The 19,295-nt window shown below is 36.1% G+C and overlaps 3 protein-coding genes across 6 annotated transcripts in view; all 3 read right to left on the bottom strand.

The window, feature by feature from the left end:
* LOC108142212 (fibrillin-1) overlaps positions 1-19,295 on the bottom strand; it is a 44,488-nt gene that overhangs the window by 4,591 nt on the left and 20,602 nt on the right. The window contains exons 1-2 of one of the 4 annotated variants that reach the window (XM_017265925.2): positions 742-784; positions 375-486 (exon numbers count right to left, since the gene is read on the bottom strand). In XM_017265925.2, the coding sequence (XP_017121414.1) occupies positions 375-429 (55 nt within the window). In that variant the 5' untranslated portion in view covers positions 430-486; positions 742-784. Of the gene's footprint in view, positions 1-374; positions 577-741; positions 785-19,295 lie in introns of those variants that run through there. The other 3 variants (XM_017265924.2, XM_017265923.1, XM_017265926.2) reach the window with 3 other exon arrangements.
* Positions 5,471-6,243, bottom strand: LOC108142218 (heat shock protein 27). Its single transcript, XM_017265934.1, has one exon. The coding sequence runs from the start codon at positions 6,111-6,113 to the stop codon at positions 5,649-5,651; it is 465 nt and encodes a 154-aa protein (XP_017121423.1). The 5' UTR covers positions 6,114-6,243; the 3' UTR covers positions 5,471-5,648.
* LOC108142217 lies at positions 11,527-15,509 on the bottom strand. The gene has a single exon (XM_017265933.2). The coding sequence runs from the start codon at positions 14,795-14,797 to the stop codon at positions 14,024-14,026; it is 774 nt and encodes a 257-aa protein (XP_017121422.1). The 5' UTR covers positions 14,798-15,509; the 3' UTR covers positions 11,527-14,023.

The raw sequence follows: 19,295 nt of genomic DNA, 5'->3' as shown, positions 1-19,295 counted from the left end.
AAATAGACATGTCCGATGTCCATCCCTTTCAAAATAGTCTCTCAATTCTATCATTTCTCTTATTTTTAAAGCTGTCTTGATAAAACATTCCAAAAGTTGTATTTCTGTTGCGACGATATCAATTATCGAAAAAAATATAATAAAGCTTGGTTGTTTTTCTGTTTCGCACAAAATTTTAAATTAAGTCAAATTATATAATATTTAATTCTTTTATAGCTACAAGGGTATATAAACTTTGGCTAGCCTACATTTTGTTCCTCTTTTTTGTAAATTTTTCAAGATACGTAATATTATAAATTATGTTATTACAAGAAACAATTAATTCAAACGAAGACTTATTAGAAAAGTGGTTTTAGAATTTTAGTCACGCTCACCTGTAGGAATTGCAACGCATATCAGCGCACAAACCAAATATTTTTCCAGCCACATTCTTTATAGATCCTTATTAATCGTTTTCTTCACACCCTCCACACTCACTTTAGCAATCTTCCTTGGTTCAATTTTTTTAAAAAAAGGGAAAATATGTAAACATTTTGATTTTGGTTGCTTCAACATAGTTTTTATTGTGCTATACATCTAGAGAGAAACAAACAAACATAAAATATAGTCGGCTCTATTTAGATACTTTTTTGTTTAGTAACAACTTTCATATAATATTTAATAAATTTTGTAAATTCAAATTAAAGAGCACGTTTAAATAATTCCGTTTCGGTTTCAATATTATTCTTGTCAAGAACGCACCGATTTTGTCGTTGGTCGGGGCAAGACTGAGGTACCAATAGAAATTAGTGCCAAATATATATATAAGTTCTGCAAAATAATATATGAGAATATGTAGGATACAAATAGCTCATTGATTGAATACTGAATATGTAGCGGTTAATAATATATATATATATATATTTAGACTCCAGTTATTAACTTGTTAACTTAAAAATCAATTGCTAAAATTGTACAAGCGCACGGGAACACAGTTAATACTTTACTTTACTTTTCTTCTTTCCGACAAGGCGAAAAACGTTAAATATGCGACTGTTATCTACCAGCAGTCGCTATGTCTTAACTTATCTCGTGTTACTAACTGCAAGAAAGTGACGCAGAAAGTTTGATTAAAGCTAATAACAACTCACCTGCCAAAAATGTGAGCTGGGAAATAGCTGTTTGAATTATTTTTAGAATTGAACCCAAAGTTGACTAACCATATTATTTTTAATAATTACTTTAGACCCTGTAGTGTAATAACTTTCATTGCTTTAATGCGTTATAAGAAGAATTAAATTCACTAAATAATTCATTTGATTAGTTTAAAATTTTTCATCAAAAATAGCTATATTCACTTTCAATTAGCTTAATAAAAATTTAAGTTTATCGAAACTTTTGGCTGCGATTAACAAAACGAATGTGCGAATTTTTTTGTGAGTTTTATATATGCAATCTATGACTTTAACTCAAATATAAATTTCGACGGACAACGTTTTTAAATGTTTGAGAATTTATATCTACATATGCAGGCAAGGCTGGACAACTTTTTTGTCATCAGGGCGTACATAGAGCTCATAGTCGTTCCGATTTTCAATTCAAATCAAAATTCAATACACTTTAAAAGAAAAACCTCAGAAAATTCAATTTTGTGCTGCCAGTCATTCGTCATTCTACTGAAAAATGTCTTATTTAAATGTTTTTTTTTAACGTAAGATCATAATAGCTCATCCCTTCCCATTTCTTGAAATTGTTTGCTTAAATCACAACTAAACATTGCACACAAGGCCAGATTGCCATTTTTTGGCATAAACCCAACAAGCTATTAAAAATTGTGGAGCCAACGTGGCAATTTTCCGAGATTTTAAGTACGGATGATTGAACAACTGTTCGTTGTATACAATATGGAAATATATTTGAAAATGTTGTTGCCGATGTAAGCCATTATCTTGAGTTTTTTCAAAATCGGGAAACTATATTACACAGTGACATATGAAACTCATCCATATTGGTCGTGCTGTTTTATTTAATATTTATTATAGGTTTTATTTTAAAAATAAAAAATATGAACTTATTTCTATTACCCTTGCAGAGGGTGTTATGACATTTCCAAGCCTATAGAGTATATATATTCTTGATCAGCATCACTCCGCTTTAACGCAAATTTCACGATGAAAAATGTATGCCTGAACACCCTAAAAAAAATCCAAAGGTAATCTGCCATAAATTTATGGGTCGTTTTCGTTTTTAGAAAAATATTTTACGTGTGCAGTCTCTCAGTTTTAAGGATAAATGGAAGAAACTTTACCAAAACGAGCCGTATCAGACGAAATCGAAATAGCTTACCAGTTTTTAAACATATAGGCATAGAATACGAGAAATAAAATAATACCTAATGTTTGTAATTGCTACAAGGGTATATTAACTTCGGCTTGTCTAAGGTTGCTTCAAGCTGACATAAAATAAAAGAAACCCTCAATCTCAAAGCAAATGCGCCACTACATTCGCTCGATAAATTGTAAATTGTTTTAATTAAACAAAATAGGCGTAGGCGTGTTACACTCTTCGCACTCTCTGACTTTTTTGGTCAGTCGAGCAAACTTGTTATTGTATCCATATATAAAGTTAAATAGCTCAGCCTAGATGTTTGCTCCCGAGCATCCAAACGAAAGCAATGGTTCCCATTGTCTGGTACTCGATAGCTCACAATTTGATTGACAAATTGATTTTCATCCACACAACTTTAAACGTTTGAAGGTTACACATAATTGACCATTTCATTGATTCGAGGATTGACAGACAATTGGGCGGGCAGCTAATCGCTCGGTATTATCTTTAGCTATTTCAAACGAATTCAGAATAGTTATCGTGGGAGTGTTTGGGCAAATATTTTGTTTAACAAAATAATGATCAAGAAAAATAGTTGGGTTTTTTTTTAACTTTTCTTTTACCTTTTCACTACGTTCACAATAACATAACTGATGAGGGTGAAAAAAAATTGAGTGCGTCGAAAAGTTATCGAGTTTGATTTGATTTTGATTTGATTTTTTTTATTACATAAAACACATTTTTATAAAAAACCTATATCAACGAGTTTCGTAGTACGGCTTTAATTTTAAATGATGTGCCCCAAAACAAAACGTTTTTAAAATTAATATAAAAATATACTCCCTTTTCGGTTTTTTTTAGTTTCAAAACATTTTTGACTAAGATACATCATTTTGTAAATTGTTTAAGCCATAAATGGCAATTGGCAAAACCTTAAACCCAATTATTTTCAGGGTGCATGTTTATTATTTTGAAATAAGTAAGGGGTATCTAGTAGTCGTGGCACTCGACAGTGGCGTTTCTTCTTGGTTAAACATTTTTTAGTTTGACTTCGCATTATACATTGTTAAAGTGATATGTCAGAGACCCAAAGTATCCCCAATTAAACAAAAAAAACAACAATGATTGCGAGTAAGGACCATTTAACACTAAACATACACCCGCTTTTTCCTTGACGGGACAACGCTAGCTTTATGAAGAGTTGTGTCTAGCGGTTTTGGAACATGTGGACTCGATTGATGATAACATAAATTCTTTATAGATTTTTATATGGGTATACAATCGCACAATCCAACTGTGGACCAGAATAACATTAAATTCTTTTAATTTGTTTGACCTTGAGCCGACACAAAAAACCAACAGTGAAAAATAGTATATATATTCTTGGTCAGCATCCCATAGGAACAATCGAAAAAAATTATAAACTAAATAATTTGGTTTTGCAGAAGTTTGATTCTAATTTCGTTAAACAAATCTTCAAAAAAGTAGGAAAAGACTAAGATTAATTAATTAATTTTTTGTTTTGTCTTATTTTAAAAAGAAGGAAAAGAAATGCTCGAAAATTAAATTAAAGTTACTATTAATATACAATAATAATATAAAGTTACTATACAATATACAAATATGTTTGAGGACTAGATATACAAATATTTTACATTTCGAATTTTTGAACCACTGCAAAACTGACAACAATTTGGATTTTAAAATTAATTTAACCTTTTCTTTAAATGTTGATTATTAAAAAAATAACTAAGATCCTTTTTTGATTTTATCTTCAAACTTTTTTCATTTTATGTCTAAAAAATTTTCGACACTGTGCAACTTACTCAGAAATTTAAAATTCGCCATGTGAAAAATTGGAATTATTTTTGATTACGGATTCAAATAGTCGAATATGCGCACAAAAACATCTGAGTCTGAACACTTGAAAGGCTCAAAAGAGAGTGAATGGTTGGGTCTACCCAGTGGAGCAAGACTTCGCCAACGATACTTACTCAAACCATAAAAAACCAAATCATCTGTCGCTCAGCTTGTGGCTGCTACATAACTAAAATAAAATGCGTTAAAATGAAACAGTAACTTTGTTTAATCTAGTTTTTTTTTTACATAAATTAAAATATTTAAATATAAAAGCAATAAATTAATACGCATTGTGATTTCATTTTAATATTAATTTCATCTGTACCGCAAAAGCAGAATACATTTCGTCTTAAGATATGATGAAAATAACATTTTTTTACTTATGTTTTCTGACTGTGAATTTTAAATTATAGTTTTTATTGATAAGGAACAACGAAATATTAAACAAAATTATTTTTAAGTTCACTAATGAGAAGTTTGCTGTTACGAATTTCGACTTTTTATTAATAATTTAAAAGTTGGTTCATTCCAAACCATTTTCCATCAGCAGATTCGGTGTCTGGGAATCACTGGCTGATATGTTGCTCAACAATGTTTTAATTGGCTTTGCAACGACTTATTTAAAATAAATTTTTAATATAATTAATAAATTATAAACCAAATTACATCAAAACTAATAGACTTTAATGAATTCTACTTATTTACAGTTGAGCGGTTAATTAATGGAATATAAAAATTTAATGGGAAAGCGCTCAACTGTAAAATTGTCTAACTCATTAAATGCCACTCGATTCAATGTAATTTGTTTTTATAAATAAACGCATGCCAATCGCTCTCCCATTTAAAAAGAGTTGCATATTGTTTGTACGTTTTAAAATAAAAATCTTGTGGGCGTGCGAATTCGCTCTAACCTCGTTACTTTGTTTGGTCGACTGATATACTTCTAGATTAGTTTTCCCAACCCGGTTAGAGAGCGATGCTTTCCGTGTAGGTTTATGCTCAAAGCGGTTGTCGTGTATTGGCCCATTTACATTTTAGCCTAACCTTAGTTGGAAAATTGTGGAAGCCGCTCGAGGGCGTGGTGTCCACACTTATGTGTCTGAATATAAATATGGTATAGCGCTAGAGATATATTATATGAGCGGAGACTTTATGCCTGGCAAGTCGGTGACTTTTTGTTTCGTCCGAGTATTGAGACAATTAATTTTGACATTTTACTGGGCATTGTTTCAGCTTTGAGTTGGTTACATCCGCTGGCGCTTGGGGAACGGAAAGAAACCACTTCCAAAAAAGACAGTATGAATTCATTATTAATAAATTAAACTTTTATTTTATTTAACTAAACAAATGTTGCTTTGTTAATTACAAAAAGAGTCCAATTCTAGTCTTAGAATTATGTGCAATAATTTTGTCTCTTAATTTTTGCTCCAACAGAAAATAACTAAGAACAAAACACGGAATTACGATGCTAAAGACTTGGGTTAATTCTTGATGCTTAGATACGCGGGACCCACTTGGCGGATGTACACACTCCGCTCGTTGCTCAAATACGGCGGACACTTGACGGTGAGTATGCCATCGGATGACAGTTCCGATCGGACATCGTTGGGATAGTATCCTCGTGGCAGGACGAACCGTTTGACGATGTGGCGACCAACGAAGGTGTCGCCATCCCGTCGTTTCTCGTGCTTGGCCTCCACGACCACTGTGTCCCCCGTTGTTTTCACGGTAATCTCATACGGCTTGAACAGGTGCACATCCACGTTGGCCTCGAAGCCATCCTTGCCTACAATAACCCGACTGAGATCGGGTGCGGATCCAACGCGAGACAACGAGCGCTTCCAGTAGGGCAAATCCCAGTCGTTCAAGTCCCAATCGCGCCAAAGGCGACGGCGGTAATCCCAGTAATCCCAATCCGTGTTGTTTGTAGCCGGCACCAGAGCCATTGCGGAAACTATGAAACTTTATTCCTCGAACAGGACGAACAGCAACGCAAGATCGATTTTACTTTTCACTAATCGCGTTCTCTGGGTGACGTCCACTCGCGTTTTCTCCTCTGAGCAAATTAAACTTGCCATCGCCAGTAGCCGTCGCTTTTATAGCCATAAGCTTCGCCCAGTGGGTTCACCTCAGCTCAGCTCGGCGAGATTCTAGTCTAGAGCCAATGACAATTGTGACGTAGTAGCCACACGGCGCACAAAAACGGTTGCAACACCTGAATATTCATTCTTACCCAAAGAAGAAGCTTAGTCTCAGCTCTAAAGATAAAACACAATTAACTTTTAAGAATCCATTCTCTTCCTTTAAATCTGGATTTTATACACTCCCTTCTGCTTTACATTATATAACCCAGCATAGGAAGCCTAAGAATAGCTAGATGCAAGTGTACAAATTTATTGTTTTTAAAGAGTCTCAAAATTTTGGATACATGATCATTTTAATTATTTTTATTGGCTTCAATTTAAATAATCATCACCGCTGTTTTTTTCACTGCAGCATTAGTTATAGCTGATGTTTTTCGATTGTTTATCTTGGCGCATTGACTGTGCTTTCGCTGTTTCTATTCTGAAAGGGGCTGAACGCCGCTGTGGGTCGAAAATGTCTCTTTGCCGTCAATGGAAATGCTTTGATTTGAATGTCATTTCCTTGAGGCGCTGTTAGATCTTATGTTGGGTGGGTTTCAAGGCAGATTTGCTTCCGTAATAGGGTTGTTTTTCTATCGTTTGCCTTAAAAAAAATGGTATTATTTAATAAAATGATTATAAAAATTCGGTTTTCGTTTCTAAACTTTTAATCCAAAAACATAATTTTAAAGATAAAACAGATATATTTGATTTACTCTATATTTCCGCAATTTCCAAAACTGACCTTCCTTATTTGTTTCTATTTTTCCCTTTCTTTCGACAAACTATTTTCCCTTGTCATCAACGCCTTAAAAACTATAATGGCAGCTTGCCAAAATGTTTGCATAGCTTCGGTTTTTTTGAGTTAATTACACGGCGTTTCCGCCAGAAAATTAAAAAAATCAAAACAGCCAACCCAAAACAAACCCAAATTAAAAAAAAGACATTTCTTTGGCGGAAATCCGAAAAGCGATTCATTCTTTTCACTTTTTGACCAAATTTGGATTCGATTTTTAAGCCAGTGCTATTTCAATTTATGTCGCTGCAAGATACACATCAGCAGAGATATGGTGCTTACAGATACAATCTACATAAAGGGGGTGGGTTGAGTTTGCCATGACAAAAGGGCAATTTGTGAAATTTTTGACGATTTTGCAAAACAGATTAGTCTGTGAAAACAGCAAACACATATAGGAACATGCTCTGAAAATGTCGCGACATCTACGACACATTTATGGGCCTGACCTGCCTTCCCCTCTTTATAAAACCCGTGCCCATGACAGAACACAATCATCGATTTGGATTGGGGTTGGCCCACCGCTTTTGTAATTGTAAATTGTTGTTTTAGCGGGCTCTGTTGTTATTGCCGCTGCTGCAAATGATTTTGCGTGTATTTTATAATAATTATAACAAGCTTCGCAGCAGTTTAGATGCCATTTGAGCTCGTATTTGTACATAAGGTAATTTACAATCGGCAGAGTTCAATGAGTTTGTGTTGTAGCTTAGTAAGCCTGGAAAACAGTCGGTGATATAAAAATAGAATCAGAGGATCATTTAATTTAAGTATAATTAAAGTATATATAATAATAACTAGATTTTCAGCAACTGAGACTTTCTAATAATCAATCTGTATATGATCACATGTCATTGCCAAAATTAAAAAAAAAAAACTATAAGTATTCTTCTAATCAAAACTATTAAAAATATAACGAAGAGGAAACTTAAAAATATATATTTAATTCAGTGATTCACAATCATCTAAATATCAAATGAAAGTCAAAGCAAACATATAAGTGCAATTAAAAAAAAAATTTGAATGATTTTTATATCATTTAATATACAATAATGAAAAGTATAAAATGTTCATGTGAAAATATTATTTAAATTATTTAAACGACTAAAGTTAATAGAGCGATTAGTCACTACTGTTGTTTATCTCCTTGCTTACAATTTTCTATAAGTTATTTTGTGTTAGACAAGAGAGCATTTCTCGTTTGAAAATCAATTAAAACGCCGCAGCTGCTGCATCAACAATACATTACCAATTAAACCTGAACAAAGCCATCAACTAATTTGCTTGATTTTATGGCAATTTAATATGAAAATCAGAATTAATTCCACGCTGGTGTGGGTTGTGCACAACTTTCTTTGGGACTGCCTGTGCGGGTTATTATCTAAGAGATGACTTTCTATAATCGTATATCTCATTAGCATAGCGGGCTACACACACCCACTTTGGCCTGCAGCTCATTCGAATCTCCAAGGTACATATGTCACCACCCCCTTTTTAATAGTTTGTCGTCAAAGATCGCGGAAAAGAAAGGTTGTCACTTGAAGTAAAGTAAAGTGACAGTGTGAATAAGTTCAGTCCAACACAGTGTGGACCATTCAATCAAATATTGATTCAGAAGAGAACGCATTTCAGTGTACGACCAAATTTATAATGAAAAAATTGGCGTGAGTCCAAAAGATTAAAACAGATGTAGGTGATTCACACGACGGATTCAATCTAAATTAAAACGTACACTCCGAAACATTTTTCTAAAAACGAAGGTTTTATAATGTAAATAAATAAATTATGACATAAATATAAAATATTTAGAAATCACTTTTAACAAAATTGTTTTTAAATCACGAATGTATAATTTTTTTTATATATATACATTTTTATGTAAGTTTTTTAATTAGTAATACTTATAAATTACTTACATATGCTGTTTTATTCCTGAAGCCCAATAATATGCTATACTTGCAAATAGGAAAGACAATCTTTTAAACGTGTTTTCAGAAGTATTTTCTAAAATCTTTAGCCACCTTGCATTTGTATTTGGAATATAATTAGCCAGCAAAGACATATGGTTAGTTTCTCTTAACACGTACCCCATAAAAATCAACGAAGTATTAAGCAAGCCAATGAAATCATTTCCCCCTAACAGGCTGAAAGTGTGCTACAAAGTTTGGAGCCAAACACGGCAAACGTGACGTATGCGTAATACCAGTAGTTAACAACGGCCGACAAAATGGCAAGCAAATTAAGTCAAAGAAATCAATAAGGTGCACCGCTCACGTGCAAATAAAGTCGCCGGGCGGTGAAGTCGGGTGTAACAATAAATGGCCACCGAGACACTAAACATTCAGCCGCAAAAGGGCACCATTCAGGTGCAGGTGCAGTCGACCTGGCCAACAGGCCACTGCAATGCGACGCCCGCCAAGGGAAAAAGGGAAAATGGGGGAAAAAACACAAAGCACTGGCGAAACGAAAGCAAAAGTTCAAGTCGAAGAAAAAGACAGGACAGCGAGGAGCCAGCAGGACTTAAAACTGTAATTGGCCATGCGAAGTGAACACTGCAGGTCGCAAGTTGCAAGTTGCAAGTTGCCGGTTCCAGTCCCAGAGAAGGAGCTCCCAAAAAGGCAACCACAATAATAGCTGCCACAACAGAACCCAAAAACTGGCAAAGTTTTCCCAGAGAAAACTCGTTGAATAGCACAGCATGAAGCTCAAATCAAAGTCGGACCTGATATACTCTTAGTAAAAGAGAAAGAATTTATCGATGAGAAAGTTGTTTATCGTCTATTTTAAATGGAGTTAAATAATTAAATTCCAGCCAAATATATCATCAAATTCAAACAGAACATTTTTTTATTTACTCAAATAAATAAATTAGAGAATGCGTCATTCCATAAAAGTAAAAACAAATTCTTCCAAGTTTGTTTCCTTTCTTGATTTTCCACATATTTCTTTTAAAACCGTATTTCTGAGATATTTAACCTGTCTATATCTAAAATAATATTTTTCAGAAATGAAACTTTAGCTATTGTTTATATGGGAGCTAATGATTTACTTCTCCGTTACGGCTCGTTCCAATTGATATACTACCTGCAATACAAGGACAACTTTTTGAGAAATGTAATGCAGAACGCTTGAAAACTGAGACCCAAGAAATGAAAAACTGCAAAATATATTGTTTTTGTACATTCATAATCTTAAACAATTATATAAATATACATTTTTTTCGGGTGTAAATGGAACAACGACTTGTATTTAAAAATATATTCGCAACGCTTAAAACGCCCCACATGATTCGTTTGCTTCTAGATAGTAATCATACGCAGAGGCAACCTTCAACAAAATCCAGAAATGCAACTACATTTCCTAACTCGACCATTATGCCGCCAGTCACGCCCACCGAAGGCGAAGCCTCGCCCTTTCGTCCTGGCGCTGCACTTGTTTGCATACGAATGAGCGACTTATTTATAGCAGTGCGGGCAGGACTCTGGAGGATTGAGAATTGAGGAGGTGGCAGCCCGAAGGCGAGCAAGCAAAGTTTGGCCCGGCCTATTATTCTATTTTTGTTTTGTGCTATTGAACCCAATAGACGTGCTGGCTAAACAACGCCAAACCCCGAAATGGAAAGTGGACATGATGGGTTGGCATATACTTTTATTTTTGAGGCTAGGTTCTGCCCATCCACTGTTTTTGCCCATTGCAGTTTTTTTAAAATTCCAAAACGAACCTTATGACGACACATCCTTGGGCAAGATGCACACGTCTTAAGGACACTTTATACCAGCACTTTCGCGTCACCATGAGTCACCAAAGGTCAGCGTTTACAATGCAAAAACTCGCATACTTGCACTTGAAAATTTTGTAAATGCCTTCGGACAGTTTTGAGTGTCAGTTGGCGAAAAAGCGGCAAGACAGTAAAATTAATGCAAGTGACAAGTGTTATGTGAAGGACGCATTATGACCTTGGATGTCCGGCTACCAGGGCCAAAATAAAAAAACAGTTTTCTTGGCAATGAAAACGTTTCTTAATAAATGACAAAAGATTACCTAAAAATAAACATTTTAAATTAAATCAATTGCGCAAAAATCTGGGAGAAGCTTGTAACTATTCTGCATTGATTACAAATATAAAAGTCCTGAAAATTAAATTAAATTATTTTCCAACTTTTAATTAAAAAGAACAAAAACATTCCTCAATACGGCATTCAAAATAAATCAATTATGGTAAACATTCAAAAACTAAAAATAACTGTTTTGATATTTTTATAGATTTTTAAGAACTATTAATATGCATCTGTAAAGCCACTTCAAACAATCAAAATTTATAAATTTCAGTTAAAAAATTCCTTTTGACAAAATTTATTCTATAAAATAATTGTCTAGAAATCCGCCAAAAATAAAACACCTTCATATTTATAGATATTTTTCCCATATTTATTTATTGAATCTCAAGTTGAATACGATTTTGCTGAAATCTATTGTATCGGAATGATATGCGTTGAGTGTTTTGTTCGTTGATAAAATATGTAGTTACGACAATTTTCTTTTGCAATGCAATGATCATGTTCTAAGGAACGTCTTAATTACTTTGGGTATAATTGTTAGATGAGTGATGCCGAAGTTGGACTTTGTTAAAATGCTTTTCCATCTAGATAAAAGTGTTTCAAGAGCATATGTCCAAACTGTAGCTAGGTAGTTTTTATAAACATTTTTCTTGTGACATTTTTGTAATTTCGGTTTGGAGCTCTTAGGTATTGCATTTATCAGAGAGTTATGATGCTGACTTTTGACTTTATATTTTGTGTTGCGGTAAAGCTATGAGTTTTGCGATATACATATATTTATCGTACTTTTCTTTAATGTTTTGATTCTAAACTCTGAAAAGTGCAAACAGTGTGACTACATATACTAAACATATATATATAAAATGTTCATCTTGATAAGTTGTAAATACATTTGAAATATTTTATTTTCAACATTTAGAATACATTTAGAACACGCAAGAGAATATCTGACTACAAAACTATAAATATATATTTATTCTGTTATTTCTCTGTTCCAGCATTTAACTAGACACAAGCCTCTCCAAACTTTTTCGTTTGCAATTCTGCTACAAAATCTTTTTTGCGTTTCTGTTTTGCTTTTTTGCTAATTTGAAATTGGGACCAAGGTCTTCTGTGTGTTTGTCCTTAGCCGTAGTTTGCTATTGACTTGTTTACAGTCCCCGAAAAAAGGAAATTGAAAACATGTTTCACTTTTCATACGGCCCACAACACCCACCTCCCACCCTTTTAGCACAAACACTTGCCGACATTGTGAAAAGTTTCCCCAGCTTACTGAAAATTTTCCTTTTATTTTTTGCTAACATTTTCTGTTAGCTGGGAAAAATAGGAGAAAACAAAACTTTCCTGTGTTTGTGAGAAAATGAAACATTACTATTGGTTTATTTTTGTGTTTTTGTGTGAGTGTCAGAAGACCTATTAAATTAGCCCGCAGATTGTTTGGCTTAAAACAGCTAACAGCTTTTATAAAATTGTGAGGAATTTCAAGCTCAACCAATACCTTTTAAATCGTTCTAGTAACAGAAAAAATGGCGTTATAAAAATAAGATAGGTGTTTATAAAAGTTTCCCTGAAAGTATTGAACTCCATTTAAAAAAAATGACCCTTAAATGAATGGAATCATAAGAATTGCCCACAAGGTTTTAGTTCAGCTCAAAATTCCTTTCCTTGATTTAATCAAACTTTCCCAGTAGTAATATAACATCCATATATAATTTATATCTTTTGTTTGGTATCAAAAAATTGTATAAAAAATTGTTGCTTAACAAATTCTTGGTATCTTCTTATTTTGGTAAAAATCTGGCTTTAAAAATTGTGTGTATTTGGTTTTGCAAAATTTTTTCGGTGTTTGTTGAATAGTTTTTCTTTATTTAAGTTCTATATTTTGAATACACTTATCCGCTTATAATATTTTTGGATTTAAGCATCGCTTTGCTTTTGGCCTGTAGTTGCTTGCAAAATGTGGTTACGTAATGTTTGCACTGTGAAACCAAAAAAAAAATATTTGTTAAATAAGAAATTTTCTGAGTACCAGGTCATTAATGAAGTGACAAAATAGCTATCATAAATTCTTAAAAATGTTACTGAGCATAAATGTAAAAAAATATTTTATTAAACTACTTAATTAAAATTTAAGAAGATTAATATAAAACCTTTACCTACTCTTTTAAAAAGACCAAAATCCTAGCTTTCCGCGTCCGTACCTAATGCATTAGATTTTGGCGTTTTATTTTGAATGGAGTATTTATGCTTGAACTAATGCTTTTAACATAACTGCGTATTATATTTTTACTATTGGGTAGAAGAAGCGTAATTCAAATTGGTTTACGGATATCACTTTATCTGAAACTTATTTAAAATGCAAAGGAAACTTAATCTGAGGTCATGTTTAGGGATTCTAAGAATTAAAGTATAAAAAGAATAGTTCCAAAAAGAAAACCCTATTCGACGAATTCCCCCTTTTTTTTGCTACCAAGTGCAAACCGAAATCCTTAATCGTTCCAAAAATCTCAATATTCAAGCCAGAGGTAACCCCAGTGCGAAATCATATACCTAGCGCTAGCACTCAGTTGAATACCCCATGTGTGAACCCCTGACTGCGTATCGGAGTCGGTCGAGTGGGCCTAGTAGGCGATCCTGCCCAGGCGCGTGGATGGCAACGATGCGGGCTCCGAGCTGGGCAGCTCACCGCACCTCTGAAGCCAACTCCAGGCCTGGCCACACACCACTCCGACTCCGGCCAACATTCAGAAGCAGTTGCTGCGCCGCTTTGAGGTCGTGGTGTCCGTGTCCGTGGTCGCATGGGTCACAGATCCACCGGTGGCCGTGGAGCTGATGGTGGAGGTCCTGGCGGACATCGCTGCTGGCAGCAGCCGGGCCGTGTTCTATGTCTTCTTGAGGGGCTGGCCCACCGGGGCACTGGCCTTCGGGGTGCGAGACTTCTTCACCAGGAAACAGGTGAGGAACTCAATGGGCGAGGGTATCTTCTGGAGGCTCTCCTCCGAACTGGAGCTAGACTTGTGGCTCTCGGAGCGCAGGTTGCTACACTTTGCCTTGCCACTGGCGCCGGGTCCGGTCTCCAGGGCATGACGATAGTAGTTCTTGCAGCATTTCTTGGACAAATTGTACATGCGCACCGTGTGATCGATGTTCTCATCATCCTCCTCCTCGGCGGCCTTCAAATTCAGGCCCATACCGCCCACGCCCACATCATGCGAGTGGGAGTTGACCATGCCCAGGCCCTTGCGATTAGTGGTGGCGGCGGCAGTGGCGTCGGCAGTGGTGGTTGCACTCGACGGCTGGGCCTCCACGGATGACGTCTGGTTACCCTGCTGCACCAACTGCTGTGCCAGCGCCACCTGCTCTATGGGCAGGTGCTCCTCCGCCGGTGGCTCCTCCTCCTCCAGATTGTTCTGCGAGTCGTCGTAGAACTTATAGCTGCGATAGCGAGTGTGCCTGTTGCCCGCTGCCTGGGACCAGTCCCGACCCGATCCCGATCCCGTCCAGTCCGTGCTGGCGGGCAGGGAAAGCTGGATAGTGGGTGTGCGATAGTACTGGCGGTGCGGGTGGAAGCCCAGGCCAAAGTCGTCCATGTAGGACTGCGAGTGTATGTTGTCCAGCTCGTCGGCGACGCTCAGGAGAAAGGGCAGCGTCGACATGCTTGCGATTGTTTCAGTGTTTCTCTACTTTTTCAGGACTTTCAACACACCGTGTTTTGGCGCACCAAAAATGTAGGTATCTATGCTAGTTCTGAGGGATTAATCTCCCTTTCCGCACACACTCTTCCAACAAAACTGCACTTGTTTGCTTATTTACTTTTCTCTATTTCTATTTCCTCTGTTTGTGTTCTTTTTTTTGTTTTTTGCAAATTTTCCTCGGCGCTTTTCACTCCGGCCAACACGACTGCACGGACTCGAAACTGAAACAGAACTGAAGGAAAATGCAATTTCCAACTAGCACACGACGTCGCATTTATGTTCATCGTGGTGATGATGATGATGATGGGGAAACTCCTTCGTGAGTGAGAGAGAGGGTTTCTCTCTCTGCGCTCTCTCTTTCTCTCTGTTTTGGTCACGCGCTCAGGAAAACCCGATGCAGTCACTGGATTTGGGTTTATGTTTTGATTTCGCTGCTGCAACACGGCGTATGCGTGATATTTTTGTTAGGGCCCCGAGGCAAGGCGGCGTATGCGTGATATTGGGTGGGTGGTTTGTTGGGTCGGTAAGGGGATTTTCCCAGTTCGCGCCTTATTGTCATTAGTTGGAGGCCCTCGCCAGCCGCATGATTTCGTTTTGGCCTCCAGCGTCTCTGCAGCGTTTTGGCTTTTCGCGATTTTCACTTTTTTTCTTGTCTTTTTAAGCGCGTCCATGGACTGCACAGCGAAGGACAACACGAAAAGTGGGTGGTGGGGATGTCCTGCGGCCCGGAGCCCTTTAGGTGTATGTATATGTGTGACACAGTGGGGGGAGGGGGGCGTTTGTCCTAGCAGGATAGAAAGGCGGCGAAATCTTAGTGCGCAATAATTCATTTGTTGGCACTTCTGCGAGCTACGAAGGTTGCGTGTTTCGAAATTTCCAGCTAAATCAATTCAATTTTTGGCTCGTTATATCCTCAGTTAGGGTCGGGTTATAGCGTTTTATTTAACGTTATTCGGATAAACAAGAACATTCTGGTGGAAATGATATCTAGTAGCATCCAAGTAGATTTACACGTTTATTTGTATTACAAAATTATCCAAAGTAAAGAAGATTACAATTATGTTATTTTTTCTTTTAAATAATAAAAGTTGTGCGCATACGGACTTATTTTTAAGCCTATATTTTGTTAAAAAGATTAACATTTGAATAAATAACAGATAATAACATAAATAATAAAAGTTGTGCCCACAAGTACTTATTTTTAAGCCTATATTTTGTTAAAAATATTAACATTTGAATAAATAGCATTGCATAAACATTCTAAAATAAACGGTAAAGTTAACTTAATTACGTTTCTTTCTGGCTATGCTTCTCCTCTAGACATTAAGTTCAGCAATGAACTGGATAAGGCTGACTTCATATGACTTCATATGAGAAACCTTTACTTATTCATGAACTCAGGCATCTAAAAGAAACTGAGAGACGAAATGGAAAACAGGATATTCCAGCTCCAAATTGGCCTGGGTCGAAAGGACATTACCAGCAGCCATGGGGCGGAAAAACCCGGTGAAAAACTGCAGCAGAGCACACTCACAACGACTGAAAAAAAAAATCTAGGCAGATATCCAGTTGGTGTCCTGTCTGGCAGTTTGAGACACTTAAGCCTGCGGTGAGCGCCTGTCGTTCGTCCTTTGTGCCACTTATTGAGAGCAATAGACAGCGAGAGAACGAACGAGTCGACGAGAGGAAGGGCAGCAGCGACCCAGCTGGAAAAGGAGGTGCAGGGCATAAATCTTTTAGCACTTTATTTGACACACTTTCAGGCCGGAAAGCGGACGGATGGTCGGGTCGACATACAGCCAGATAGACTTATAGACAAACAGCACAAGGGCCAGGTCGGAACGTCACATGCTCATCAATCGGTCGCTCACATTTGCAACAATGCAGAGTGATGTCCGTGCACCTTGGAGAGGTAGCATACGGAGAAAAAAATGTACAAAAGTGTCAGAGGAAAAATTCATATTTTAACCATCTTATTTATTTATTTGTCGGAAAAATTGCGGATTTAACCTTATAAAGATTAATCATAAATATTCATTAGTAAGTTGTAGTATATTTAGGTTATAGTTTATAAAATATATGTTTCATTACAAAATATGCTGTTGTAAAATAAAAGACTGACTGCAACATTGGACATACATTTTTATACGTAGTAATTGTAATTTAGATTCAATTTTTTATACTTGTAATACGTTTTTCTTCCTGTGCACAGGGGTTCAGAGACTGGCAGACGATGACAGTTGACGATAAGCGGTCGAGTGGCTGAATCCTTGTGTGCCCTGCCCACTTTTTTCCCCTTTTACTAAACCTCACAAATGTTGTGACTGCCTTTGGTTTGTTGTTGGCCAAACAAACACTGCCGAGAAAAAGGCGAGCGGAGAGCGGAGAACGGGCAGAAAGAATCCGCTGAACCTTCTTCACGTTGGCCTCATTTGACTCTAGCCTTTTTCTTCGCTTAATCCATTTAATTGCATTTTTTTGTACTTTCTGCTGTAGCAGTTAAGCGAGCCCCTTTGTTCTTGAGCATTCCAGTGCTCACGAGGCGTATGTGGAACGAATTACGCATACGCCCCAGTAACCCATTCGTCAGGGCATTCAAATATTCATTTGCAATTTAGTGGCTAATGAAAATTCGTTAGAAATGCATTCCGAAAGCCACCCATCACCCCGCCACCCGACTTGTCCTTGTGCCACTTTCAATCCAACTCTTCCGACTGAGCGACTGTCTGACGTTTCGTATCAAATTATCTATAAATTGCGATTGCCTAGGCACGCCATCAATGCAACGGAAAATCCTCAGCCGGAAATGGAGGAGGAGCTGGGTGTGGATAAATTCAGTTCGTGTTCGCTGATTGTTCCTTTTTGCCTTACATTGTCGTGTGAAGTTTTTCATATCACTCCATTGAACATATGCACGGATAGCTAGAGATGGTAAAAGTCTAATAGTACCCAAATAAGCATTTTGTTAAGTTATAATTTGTAGTATTTTTTAAGTAAATACGTACAATATATTTGGGAAATCTTTAATTTTGTAGCAGTTTTATTACAATTTGTTAAATTAAAATTTGTAGATTTATTTAAAATTGAGTTAATTTTACTTAGCTCATATGCTGTATTTGTTTTTAAGTTAATTTGTCATGAATAAGTAAGAGGTATTGCCCCCATCACTGCTTACAACATACACATATGCACACACTAGTACAATCAATTTGCCAATGAGAAAATAAACAAGGAAAATACGCAAACAAGAATAAAAAGAACGTAAAACTGCCTTCTGCCAAGTCTTGCCATTTGCCCGAGATTTGAATTTAATTTTGAGGTCAGACAAAGGCAAAGAGTTTTGGGCTTGGGGAGGTTGTTTGTGCCTCAAGTGTTGCCTGCATAAAAAAATGCAATAAATATTTAAATTACTATATCCACATGATGCACGCAAATGGAGAACGAATCCCCAAGAGGTTTTGCAGACGAGCGGGGGACTTCTCGAAAAACTAGGTTAAATGTGGATCGCACTACAAAATAATTAAAAGAAATGTTGCAAAGAAATTGAAATGAGTGTCGAGTGTCGAAGTCACATAAAATGTTGAGGAATGGCAAGGAAATGGCTAAATGTGGATCGCACTAAAAAATAATTAAAATAAATGTTGTAAAGAAATTGAAATGACTGTCGAGTGTCAAAGTCACATAAAATGTTGAGGAATTGGCAAGGAAATGGTTTTAAATCAGTTGAGAATTATGAGGATTTTTTTTGTTATCAATTTGATAAATTTTTGTAAAAGATTTTTTCTATCTCTAAATTTTAAATTTAATTTATAGAAAAATGAGTACACTTTATAAAAATAAAATAAAAAAAAGGATCAAAATATTTTTCAGTTGTGATGATGACATTTTTTGTCTTATATATACTATATAACCTCCTTAGGACTCTTGACATACTTTTTATACAGAATATATGTATTTAATTAAAGAAAATATTTACCATTTTATGCCAATTAGTTAGGTCACGTCGCTATCTTTTTCTATCACTCTTCAATCCGTTTAAAATGGTTTATATTTTGGCATTTGTTTATTATTTAAAGCTTTACATTTTTGCACAACATCCGAAAAATTTATGCGAGGAACAACAGCAACAAATACAATCACAAAAACAAAAACCACACCGAAAACTGAATGGACAACAATCGTGTCAAGTTCAACAAAAGCTTCACCCGCAGCCAATCCAATCGCTATTGTTTTTGTCTTTGTTGTTGTCTTACAAGTTTTTACATATAAATTTCACGGCACGCACAGCAATTCGAAAAACCTGTTAATGCGTTTGTCCAAAAAAATAGTGGATACAAGGGGGGGGTCTTGCACCCACGCCAACTTCAAAAGAGTTGAAAAATAGACCCTCGGAAAGTGAAGAGCTGAAGAAAAGAGTATCTTTAAGCTTGAAAGAGATTTAAAAGGGTCGAAGGGCAAG

The sequence above is a fragment of the Drosophila elegans genome, unplaced genomic scaffold (genome assembly GCF_018152505.1).
Source record: "Drosophila elegans isolate 14027-0461.03 unplaced genomic scaffold, ASM1815250v1 contig_208, whole genome shotgun sequence".
Taxonomy (NCBI): Eukaryota; Metazoa; Arthropoda; class Insecta; order Diptera; family Drosophilidae; genus Drosophila; species Drosophila elegans.
This window is presented reverse-complemented; position numbering and strand designations above follow the sequence as displayed.

Coding starts and splice junctions, on each gene's coding strand:
- LOC108142218 (XM_017265934.1), bottom strand. CDS start 6,113: ATGGCTCTGGTGCCGGCTACAAACAACACGGATTGGGATTACTGGGAT.
- LOC108142217 (XM_017265933.2), bottom strand. CDS start 14,797: ATGTCGACGCTGCCCTTTCTCCTGAGCGTCGCCGACGAGCTGGACAAC.